At 41.9% G+C, this 12,073-nt stretch overlaps 1 protein-coding gene across 1 annotated transcript; it reads right to left on the reverse strand.

Annotated features, from left to right (window-relative positions):
* Positions 1-799: 799 nt before the first annotated feature.
* LOC131104505 (myelin transcription factor 1-like) lies at positions 800-9,145 on the reverse strand. Its single transcript, XM_058051781.1, is given in 15 exon segments — positions 800-1,839; positions 2,115-2,258; positions 2,933-3,036; positions 3,578-3,669; positions 3,742-3,963; positions 4,640-4,771; positions 4,773-4,862; positions 5,054-5,122; positions 5,397-5,459; positions 5,565-5,713; positions 5,799-6,014; positions 6,896-7,098; positions 7,416-7,630; positions 8,195-8,308; positions 8,833-9,145. Coding segments are annotated over 13 exon segments (1,839 nt in total). The 5' UTR covers positions 7,627-7,630; positions 8,195-8,308; positions 8,833-9,145; the 3' UTR covers positions 800-1,695.
* Positions 9,146-12,073: the final 2,928 nt, after the last annotated feature.

Genomic DNA, 12,073 nt, shown 5'->3' on the forward strand with positions numbered 1-12,073 from the left:
GGGGGGGGGGGGGGGGGGGCATTTCCCCCCTGCTATTTGAGAAGAACACGTGTATCAAAAGTTGCATTTTCAGGTTCAAATTGTTCAAGTTCAAAGCTTCCTGCCATCTAAGAGCCCCGTACCAACGACCCCTGCAACTACACGAGTTGGCCATCTTTGTCCATGAATATGCTAGTCTGTTGTTTCACTCCAATCCTGTAGGTGGCGATCGTGATCCAGTGTCCCAGTAACCAAAAATGCTGGACACTAGAAAACCTATATCAAATAACTAATTTATTATCAAATAAATAAGTATTTACAAAATATAACACCTATTTTTGTAATGACTAACACTTTTGATAAGACTATAGCATCAACTAATCACACAGAGAAACAAGTAAGCTATAACTAGCAACTGACGCTTGTCCACTGTCCTGTTTTACAACAAATAGTGTTATAAATGAACATTTCTATGACAAATATCTTTTAGGGAACTTCCAAGACTCTTTGCACCGTCTATTACACCAATTAAAAGCTGAACAGTGCGTCGACGACATATTGACAATGTTTTTGGATGCTGCTCACCATCATGGCGACCAAACTCGCGTTTACATCGGTTTATTTACAAATACCAGTGTAATACAACATTGTATGACATACCTTTCGGGGAACTTGACACAGAACCTTAGAAGCGTTATTAGACCAGTTAATTGCTGACCACTGTGCCGAGGACATGTCAACGCTTGCAACGTTCCTGGATTCTGCTCACCATCATGGCGACTGGTCCCGCGCACCCTGTACTATAGAAGTGGATGCGGCGTTAAATGTTGGTCAACGTTTATTTTCAAAAACTACCACAGAGAATCCATACACAGTCATCGTCACACGTAGACACAACAAAATGAATATTCACCATCACTGTTTCACACGTCACTTTGTTCATCACCAAATCAGTGCAGTTCTATATTTTCAGTGAATTGCAAAATACCCCAACACATATTGTCAAAAATAATAAAAACAGAAGCATTGATAAATAAATACATAAATAAAAAGTCGTTAGTAAATTATTTCAAAACTTTCATATACAAAATGTTTGCATTTACTGTAAAAAGATTCCAATATTTTAAATAAATAACTTTATAAAACAATTCATAGTTGATATCTTAAAATATGTCCTTTGTTCAACAGTGCTGAGAAAGTTTTTTTTCCCCTTCTCTTGTTCATTTGCTTTAGTCTCCTGCTTTAAAATCTTCTCAGGTAACACATTAAAATTAAACCGTGAATAAATAGTTGATAAATAATAGTAGACAAACATAATCATATACACGACATGAATAAATATATTATAATGAGCCAACATTTGCAAATGACGAGTAGTCACACAGCAATAGTAAGAATGAAGCGAGAAAAAGCTAGTCCAGTAGGTGGAACATCACTATGATCTTACAGAATACTACCAACATTATAGAGTGGACATAGGATATGTTCAGCAAGGGAATCTTATCTTCTGCACGTTTCACATGCCAAATGTCACAGTAGCAGTTGGACCGCCATGTGTACGTGTGTTCCCACTCTTCATTGTCCTAAAGCAACATGCAAACAGGAAAAGTATACACAAGAGCAAAGAAATATACAAAGAACAGATGGCAATGTTCCAAATGAGAAGATTCTGCCACAAACTTTTAACTCTTGTCATGTCCTTGTTCCTTGAACGCATCACACCTCGATTCCTTTTACCGCCTGGTTGATGGACTCAAGCAGAGCTCGGTTCTCCGGGTTCTGGTAGCAGTCCTTATTGGTGAACATGTGAGTCAGGGTCTCCACGTAATTGTCGAAGTTGTCCTCTGACAACGGCTCCTGCTGAAAACACACACGCTCTTATCAAATGCAACCTAATGGTCGTTTTTGTAGCTAAAAACTCGGTCAAAGTAAAATACATAGAAACATGTTAGGATCGAGCCTTTACATTCATATTACCCAATATAGTAGATATAATAATCAAGGAAATAAATAAGACTCATGTCATGTAACCATGGACTGACACAAGGTTAGATTAACAATTGAGTCCTTGCAGGAAAGTTTTTCGGTATCTAAAAGTGTTATTCTTGGGTCAATTGTTCAAGAGTTTCGCTCACCATGGTCGGCAGACGGACGTTGGCCAGACTCTGGATCAGTGCCTGACTCAGGCCAGACAACTCCAGAAACAAGGCCTCATTTTTCTCCTCAATCTGCTTATTCTCCTCCTCCATGCTCTTCAAGTTCTTCTCCATAGACGAGATCTAGAAGAAAGGTCATATAATAATGCATGTCCTGAGGCAAACAATACACACCGGCATGTAGAGCTACATTGTGGATCATTGTTGGCACCTGCCAAACATAAGGTCACAACAGTCAATACCGGGTAGACGCAGAGTGGGGATGCTGATCCCGGGTCTTGTTCCTGTTCTGTGTTTCCCGTGATGTACGACTCTAGCCCTGGATGCGGTCTATCGTCAACAGAGCCTGTGGTGTTGTGGCGTTCATGCAGGTTTCTGATTGTGGGTTGGGAACAGTCCATATACACCCGGCTGTATCACTGTAGCTCAAACCGGCCTCCACCATAACCATACCCAGCACCCGGAGACGTTGTTCACGTGGTAGATGTGGCATGATGCCGTTCACTGGGCGGCCTTTATATAACCAATCGTCAAATTATGCAGACATCCTTTTGGTCCACGTCTGAACAGTGACCAACCCATGTGCAATGAACCATTTCTACTATTTTGGCAGATTCCATAAACTTGAAAACTTTGATTTTTCTAAGTCTGAGGGGGCTAACAGAAGTTTGTAACGTCTCTTGCAAATTGTGACTCCACAACAACAAAACAGCAAAGATGTTAAGCTTGGAACCATATGAGATAGCAGGTGGGATCATAAAGTAATTGTCCCTTGATAGCTGATCAGCTCAACTAACCTGGGTGTGAAGATTCATCATGTCTGCCTCCATCTCTGAATTGGACTCACTCAGGTCGTTGATCTCTTGATTGAGCTGCTTGATGTCCTCATCGTTGTCCAGAACTTGGTCAAAAGAAAAAACACACATTGTTATTCATAAGTATGAAGCTTGTAGCAAGAAATTAGTTTAGTAGTCGTTTTTATATACAGTATGTATACAGTAGTGACTCAGTTTCTGTAAAGAATAGATGGATTGTGGTTCTTTTAGAGTTGGGACACTACAGACAGATTCTGGTCAAGAAATTAGTTTAGTAGTCGTTTTTGTATACAGTATGTATACAGTGGTGATGACTCAGTTTCTGTAAAGAATGGATGATTGTGGTTCTTTTAGAGTTGGGACACTACAGACAGATTCTGGCCAAGGAACATTTTGTGCTGTTTGTGTTTCATTGAATGCACACAGAGCAAAATGTCATCCTCAGCGCTCTGCTCCGATAAGGCATTCCATTCAGAACTTGGATAAATAAGGTGAGAAACACTATTGAATTCAAGAGAGAAGTCGGAGCAAAATATGAAGGTATTGTCAGCAACAACAGGATTATAATGTACTTTCGGAATGAATTAATGATGAAAACCAGAGGTTCCACTGTTGAACATTTCTTACCGTCACTCGCCCTGAACTTGGCAGTGATGTACTCATCTCCAGGGAACTTGGCTTTCTTCTTACTGGCCAGTGCTCTGGGACAACCTGACAAACTAGCAAAAGCAGCTTTTTATTTCAAACAGTTCCTCTCACTGTGTATACTGACAAAATCATAGATACTGTACCTGCGGTGCGTCAGAAAACTCCCATTGGCATGTCCGGAGCCGTCACAGCCTGGCGTCGGGCAGGTCGGGCCCTCGGTCTTGAAAGTCTTCCACGAGAAGGGAGTTCCATTAAGAACACCTTCCTTCTGTCGACGTGCTGCCAGAGGACAGCCGTAAGCGCTGCGGTGCGTGGCATACTTCCCGCTAATGTGACCGAGACTGTCGCAACCGGGTACAGGACACCTGGAGACATGACCAAGTGAGGGAGGTGAGAAGGTTACATGTTAATTGTCCAAAAATCGCAACTTTGCTTGCTTTCTTATAAAATGACAATTACAATATCAACTTCATGCTTCTAAAACTACATTATTTGTTAATATTTTACATTATTTTTTTCTGCATATTACAATATAAAAAAGACACAATACTGTAATCATTTAAGTGCATTTCCAAAAAGTAGGATTCCTTATCATAGAAAACCTGTGAGTGACCTTAGAGCCCTCGAGACATTAAATAACACCCCTACAGTCTCCTTTACACTCGTATTACCTAATATAGTTGATATAATTTGAGTCATAAGCCATTTACGGCATAAATGACTTGTGCTCTTGCTATGAATGTGTTCCCTATGTGTGTCTCTGGGAATATTACAGTAATATTCTTGACAGCTATTGATCGATGTACAATACTAGAATATGACTAGAATATACTGTGTCTCAACATTTTTGAATGAGTCTTCTTAGTTTTATTTTAGTTAATTTTGCTGTTTTTATATTTTCTTTTTTCTCTTGCTCTTATGAATTTATTGTCCTGATATTTTACTTTATTCTCATTAGTGGTTGTCTTGTTTAATTGCATTTTTTACTTATAGTACAGCTGTGCACATTGTGTATGTACATCGCTTATTTCTCATTCTCACCGCAATAACTCTGAGTCATCCTTATCATCCTTCGTGGGGTTGGATTTGACTCCACCCTTCTTGGCTCGAGGGCATCCGGACAAACTGGAAGAGAGGAAAACAGAGCGTCCGACTAATTAAAAAGCCCCAAAAATAATGAGTGGAGAAGAAGAGTTTCTACCTTCTATGTGAGGCATAGTTTCCTGTGATATGGCCTGATCCATCACAGCCAGGAGTCGGACACCTGAGTCGTAAGATTGAAATGTCTTACTTAAATGCTTTAAGTGTCCATCAAAAACGGCCTACATGTTCTCAAAACGCCTCAATTTGGAACTCAAACCAAATGAATAGGAAATAAACTGAAATGGGAAATTAATTAAAAGAGAAATAAGTAAGCGTTGAGAGAAGTTGAGAAGCAAAAGACATCTCACATACTTAAGTTCAGCTGTGTGGGCAGCCATGAGTGTCCGTAGTGATTTATCTGCAAGAGGACAGCCTGATAGACTGGAAGATTAGAGAGAAACTATCAGAAAACAGAGCAAGAGGAGGATGTGGGGCATGGAAGACTGAATGAAGCAGAGCCAGACAGACATCGAGAAAGACAGCGGTGTTGTTTTCCTGTTTGGACACCAAAGTGCAGCGCAGCAAGAAGTTGATATAAATAAATATTATAATAATATTAATAAATATTTATTTGCTTCCATCCTTTCAAGAAATGTTAATTAATACAGCTTACAGAGAAATCCTGACATGACTCTCCAGTCGGTGCACGTCTTACCTTCGATGTGATGCATAGTTGCCAGTGATGTGTCCACTACCATCACAGCCTGGGGTGGGACATCTAGAGAATAATACTACAACTTCATTATCAGAAAATAACACACTTGGGTAGGTTTTTTGTATGTGTCAATAATATGCAGGTAAGACAAAGAGCGCTGTGACTTACACAAGAATGTCTTTTTTACTGTCTTTGGGTGGGAACTTGACCTTGAAGCTGCTGGTAGTGACTTCCCCAGGGTACTTCCTGTCCTCCAAGTTCTCCTGGTCCTCGTCCTCAACATCAGATGAGGTGTATGAGGTAGCTGTATAATCCACCTAGTGTCAGCACAAAAACAGGACCCCCATGACTGAACTGATGCGGTGCGTCACTGATCACCGAGTCCAGAGAGGTGCACTGTACCTCATCGTGGCCTTCCTCCTTGACACTGCTTGATTTGGTGAAGTCCAGCGGCCCCTCCCACTCGGGTTGAGTGTGGCCCTGAGATAATGCACCTCCTGTGTGCTGAGAAGATGAGGAAGAGGATGATGACGGCTCTGGAGACTGCACGCTCTCTCTCTTGGTCTTCTTTATGCTGAGGTCCAAGGTGCCGTTCTCATCGACTTCAATATCAGGCTCCTATTGGAAGACATAATAGATTATGTACGCCTTCAAACAGGCAAATCAAATCAACTTTATTTGTAGAGCACTTTTCCTGCAGAGACATGCAACACAAAGTGCTTTAAAGAATTAAAAACAATTACCACAATTAAAAAGAAAAACAATTACAAAGAAAGCCCCTCCCTCCCATCCTCCATACTAGACACACACACACACAATCACACGCAATCACACACAGTAGGGAGACATGGCATGGCACGAAGGATCAAGGAAACGCCACATTTGGGGCCGGCCACACTGGGAGGAGCCGCAAGCCGTGCCCGTGCCATCAGGGGGACCAGCACCCGGGCCCCCACATCAAAGGGAGGAACCCCCAGCCGGCCGGGTCGAAGGCAGGCAGGCAGAGAAGGGGCAGGAAGGGTTCACTCTGTGCATTGGTTTGTGCACTTTGCCACATTGGTTCAAAGGCCTGAACGGAAGTGAGCCTTTTTGTCTGTCATACAGTCTTACAGTCTTACAGACTGTCATACAGTCTTGGTGAGTGGAGACAAATACACAGAATGCAGAAACATAGTAGAATCTAGACCCAATCTAATATAGTGTTTGTTAGTGCTAGTTATTTTTTTTCTTCCTTTGTAACATTACTGACCAATGTACAATTAAAGCATCACACAGCACCTTTGAATGCGTCTTCTGAAAGCCTTGTAGTTGTATTTTAGTTATTTAGTCGTTTTAATGCATAGGCAAAAAAACACATGCACATTGTCTGACTAAATATCTGTTTTCACCTTTGATTCAGTCAAATTATGTGGTTATAAAGGGAAGCACTGGGACCACTATCAAAACAATATGAGATTTTTAGTCCCAAACAGATCATGATGGAATTGAATCCAGCATACCTCGGTGCAGGGCTCCCTGTGATTGTTGCTAAGGGTCTCTGGTCTCTCCCAGCAGCGGGTGGACAGGTTGAGAATGGCTGTAGCGGCCATATGGGCTGCCTCGGCATCTTGACTGCAGTCATATTCATTGGAGGACAAAGTCGTCTTTGAAAGGCCTCCTGATTCTGTCCGGGTTGGGGAAGAGGCCTTGGTGAAGGATTTAGCTGAGCGGGGTAAAGGTAGAGCAAAAGTTACTTTCAACATTGCAAGGTAAAAAAGGTAATTATCAGCTTCAGAAAGTGATTCCTTATCATGAAATGTACAGTTGACTATACAGTAACTAGTGTATACATCACAGCTATACCATGTGAACAGGATGAGCAATCTCATTGGATGCTAGCTGAAAAGCTTTGAATGATGTCATTGTCACATGATGCTTTCCCTGTCCCTTGAATCTTGATGCAGGAAGAAAAACTGTTGCGTTCTTTGTTTATGAGGGGAAAATTAGTTGTGTATACCAGTGTGTTAGTGTGCCTCTTACTTTTGAAGGCCTTGGGTGATGTTTCAGTAGCGGTTGTTTTTGGAACAAGCATACGCTTTCCAAACACCTGGACGTCAAAGCTTGCATAGTCAAAAGACACCTTGGAGTATTTCTCCAACTCCTTGGCCAGGTTTGCTCGAGGTGTGGTTGTGACCGTGTTGGGCCTGTAGGTACCATACTGGGGGATCTCCAGCTGTTTTACAAAACACATAGGCCTGGAGGAAATAGTAAAAATAAAAAATGTAAAAGTAATTGGGGATATTGCGATACACATCTTAAAAATGTGGATATCAGTAATCACTGATAAATACGTGCTAAAAGGTCAAATGTACAACACACGTTTAAAAAAAGCCCACAATTTTTCCACGTTTTTACATGTCACCACATGGTTAAAATGCATTGTTACTTGCATTACTCAGAACGTTGGAGGACAGAAGAAATGCTTCAAGGACTGCCTCAAATTGTCCTTCAAAGCTATAGACATCAACGTCAACACTTAGACCGCCCAGCCTGGCGGACTACATAGGTTCGGAAAAAACACGCTTCCCGCACACCTCCACTTCCACTTTGCGGGCCTGGATTGGTCTTGTCAGCCATCTCCGGAACCACAGCCACAAATCTTAAACTTAATTCCAAAGTCATGTTCCTCTTCGTAAACGATGATGGAACAGAAACTAAGAACATAATAGGTATAATACCAAAACTATTGTGGTAATGCCTCACCAAATAGCAATAGTTAGTATATTACTAAACTTGACTTTTGTAAAGCTTTTGCTTACCTGAGCACCCTGTCAGAGTTGGATGTGGGTTCACTGACTGGAGCCTGTAAATGGACCTGCTTATCCTGGTTCTTGTTCAGTTTAGCTGCTGCAGCAATGGGGCAACCGGACAGACTGACAAGATCGACACATTGAAATTTTTAGATTAAACAGAACATTTCTTTATAAATCAGAAATTAGAATGCTGACCATTTCTACAAATTGAAAACAATATTAGTGGGGGAGGTTCTGGACAAAATGGAAACCTCAGAAAGTGACTAAAAATTGTACAGTTGTACTGTACAGTGGTACCATGCTCTGATACCGATATTGCATTTTTATGCTAACATTGGGCTGATAATTATAATGTATCTTTTTTATTGAGTGTAACAGCCCAATATCCCATTTTTTATTTTAACATTCACTACGTTTACATGCACTCAATATTCCGTTTTCCGAAACATTCGGAATAACCTTTTTACATGCCTGAGCAAACAAGGTTATCCCTTTATATATGGTCATTGTAAACGGTAAACGACGCAGCGACGCACGACAACGCCATGACGCGAAGCGCGTCATTTCCGCTTCTTTTTCCTATATACAAAAACAAAAACACCAGCAAGGCGTATAACACACAACCCGGGACAGGTAGTACTTGCCTTTCTTAGTGCTACAGTTAGTTTCCTCCTCGGTCCAAAAATATGCCCTTTTGCATGCCGCCATGTTTTCAAATTCAATACTTCCTGTCAAATACCCAAGATTCCTTTCGAATGGAGCATGCGCAGAACACAAATCAGTATTCCTTTCGATGGGGATATCCCGATAGGCGTATAAATGACTCAGTATTCAGGTTAGAAAACGAATAACCCAGGGGTAATATTCGGGTTTTTAAAGACCGGAATATGAGCATAGTAGTGTTTTTCAAAAGGGTTATTTATGTTTCCGGATTATTGCTAATATTCCAGTTATGACAGTTATTTGACTGCATATAAACGTAGCCAGTGTGTGAACATACGAGTGCATGCTTGTCAGTGTGAGTCCATTATTAACCTGCGGTGTGTGTTGCGGTTACTGTTGACATGGCCTTGGCCGGTGCAGCCAGGTGTGGGGCACTTCAAGACGTTCTCATACATAGCCAGGACTACAGACACAGCAGATAGAAATTGGGTCAGTCGGTTTAGATTGCTGGAGACAGTTGACATTGTTAAAGGAGGCGATACTGTAGTAACACACAGCAGTACAGTCAGTAGTGGAAGAACTAGCAAAGAAACAGTTAGTGGTATTAGTGTGAGTAATAGTAGTACTTTTAATAGCGGTATCGTGGTTATTAAAGTTACTAAAGACAATAGAAAAGAAATAGTTTAGACAAAATATCACCAACTCGGAAAGTTCCTGCAGAATAACCTGTTAAAACAACAGGATTCATTTACAGTGAACTATACATTTGGAGGATTTCTAGCAGAATAATTGTATGGTTGGATGTACTTACCCTCTGGAGGGATTCTATCCTTGTGAGGACATCCGGATAGACTGCGGTGGTGAGGGTACAGTCCAGTCACGTGACCTGTCCCATCACATCCAGGGGTTGGACACTTGACTTCCTTTTTGTCTGATGAGAAGAAGGATGGACTGATTAGTAGCCATTGTTATTGGACATTGACATGGGAAGTAATACCAGAGACACTCCATACAGGGCAGTTACATAATTATAGGTTATCACATGGTTTGTCTGGTATCAGGCCCGGTATCATGCCCCCAAGTGTCAGTATCAGCCAGAGAAGGTCGAGGGCATATACTTGTACGCGGGGGCATGATACTGGGCCTGAAACCAGACAAACCATGTGATGAGCTTATTATCACATACTACAGTATTAATTGTCCCTGTACCCTAGAATCCGCCCATGAATGATACGGGAAAAGGCCGAAATGATACTGTGTCAAAGCCCAGGGCAGTGATACTGATAAAATATAGAGTTTAACCATGTCCAGTATCAGCCCCCGTAGCTGTCCAGTCAGAGCGCGCTGCTCTGGTATCGTGCCCGTGAAACAACCAATCAGAGAACAGCACACAAGTGCTTAGTGCCTAGTGCTTCTCCAGTCACCAAAAACCCCAAACTTGATTAATGGAACTTTAACTGTCAGACATTGATAAGATAAGACTGTTGATAAAATATTATTGTTGAAATATTTTTGCAATTATTGTGTTTACACTGTTTAGATATAATACATGTAATAAACTGAACATTTTCTGGAAACAAAATGGTCTTTTGATTAAATAGTACTATTTAATCAAACTTGATCAACAGTCTTATCTTATCAATGTCTGACAATTAAAGTTCCATTAATCAAGTTTGGGTTTTTTGGTCTGGGCTTTGACACAGTATCATTTCAGCCTTTTCCTGTATCATTCATGGGCGGTTTCTAGGGTACAGGGCCAATTAATACTGTAGTATGTGATAATACTGTAGATATCCAGAATGTGGCTGCACAAGCTTTATAATTTATAAAGAGCAGATTTGTTTCGAGAAGTAAATATGAAAGACTACCTTTGCTGTAGTGAGCACTGCGTCGCAGCACAGCGTCTGAGCTTTTGCTGGGGCTGTTGTACGGTTGGTAGTCCTGGGAGCCCTGAGCCTCCTGACCCTCCTGACCCTCCTGACCCTCCTTCCCCTCGCCGGCCTTCAAGGCAATAGCTTGCTCCAGCAGCCCAAGGTTGCCTCGAGTCATATCCCAGTTCTCAGAATCATCTGTGATCCCCGAGCCCTCTGAGATGCAGTCATGCTCCTCTCCGTCCTCGTCTTCTTCCTCGTCGTCCTCCTCTTCGGAACGCACCTCGATGACCACAGTGGTCGGAGAGACTTTGCTGGAGCAATGGTCATCAACTTCTTCCTCTTCTTCTTCATCCTCCTCCTCCTCCTCCTCCTCTGCCTGCACATGCACTCGGCTTGTTTCCTCCTCCTCCTCCTCCTGCTGCTTTTTTGCATCTTCTCTTTCCTCTGGTGCTTCGTATGCGTCTTCTTCAGTCATAGGAGTGCAGACCTTCTCCTCATCAAGAGATTCCTGAGATGCTTGACTGTGTGGACTCATAGAATAAGGGGTATCAACCTCTTGTTGGATCCTCTCCTCTTCTTCGTCGTCCCCCTCCTCCTCTTCAGGCTCCTCCTCTTTTGCTTCCTTCTTTCTCTGCTCCTCTGCTGACTCGTTGACCTGATGATGGTTGTAGTGTCCAGTGGAGTACTGGTGATCGGAGTTTTCTTGACTTAGTGTCTGTCTTCCTACTGACCTGTCGTCAACAAATCTGTTTTCGTCTTCTGCTTCCTCCTCCTCCTCCTCCTCCTCCTCCTCCTCGTCATCCTCTTCTCTTGTATGTTCCACCTCAGTTCTCTCAAAGGCACTTTGAGCGTGCTCTGTTGCCTCTTTATCTTCGATTATATCTGACCCGGTATCAGTTTTCTCTTGATTATCATCTGTCACTTGTTCTGCTCTCGCCGGTTTCTCGTCCTTACCAGGTTCTTCAGTTACAATTTCATTCTCAGTCTCCACTGTGATGTTGTCATCTTTAGTTGTGGCACAAACAACAGTTTCTGCGACAACGTTGTCTTCTTTCATCAATGGGGAGCAGCTGTCTGTGAATCAAAAGTAGTGTCATTCAGTGATGTGTCTCAACAGAGTGTTCCGAATATGATGACATGTATTATGGATAGGGCTGTCAAATGATTAACATTTTGAATCAGATTAATCACTGTGTGTGTGTGTTGCTTGTTTTTACTGTATTTTATTGAAACGACAGGGCATGTCGTCATAACCGAGAGTTAATGCGTGTGCATTAATTACAGGAAAAAACTTTAATGTAATAAATGAAATAAATTAGTTCCCGCCATTAACTCGCATTATGTTTGA

This window comes from Doryrhamphus excisus, chromosome 16, assembly GCF_030265055.1.
Source record: "Doryrhamphus excisus isolate RoL2022-K1 chromosome 16, RoL_Dexc_1.0, whole genome shotgun sequence".
NCBI lineage: Eukaryota > Metazoa > Chordata > Actinopteri > Syngnathiformes > Syngnathidae > Doryrhamphus > Doryrhamphus excisus.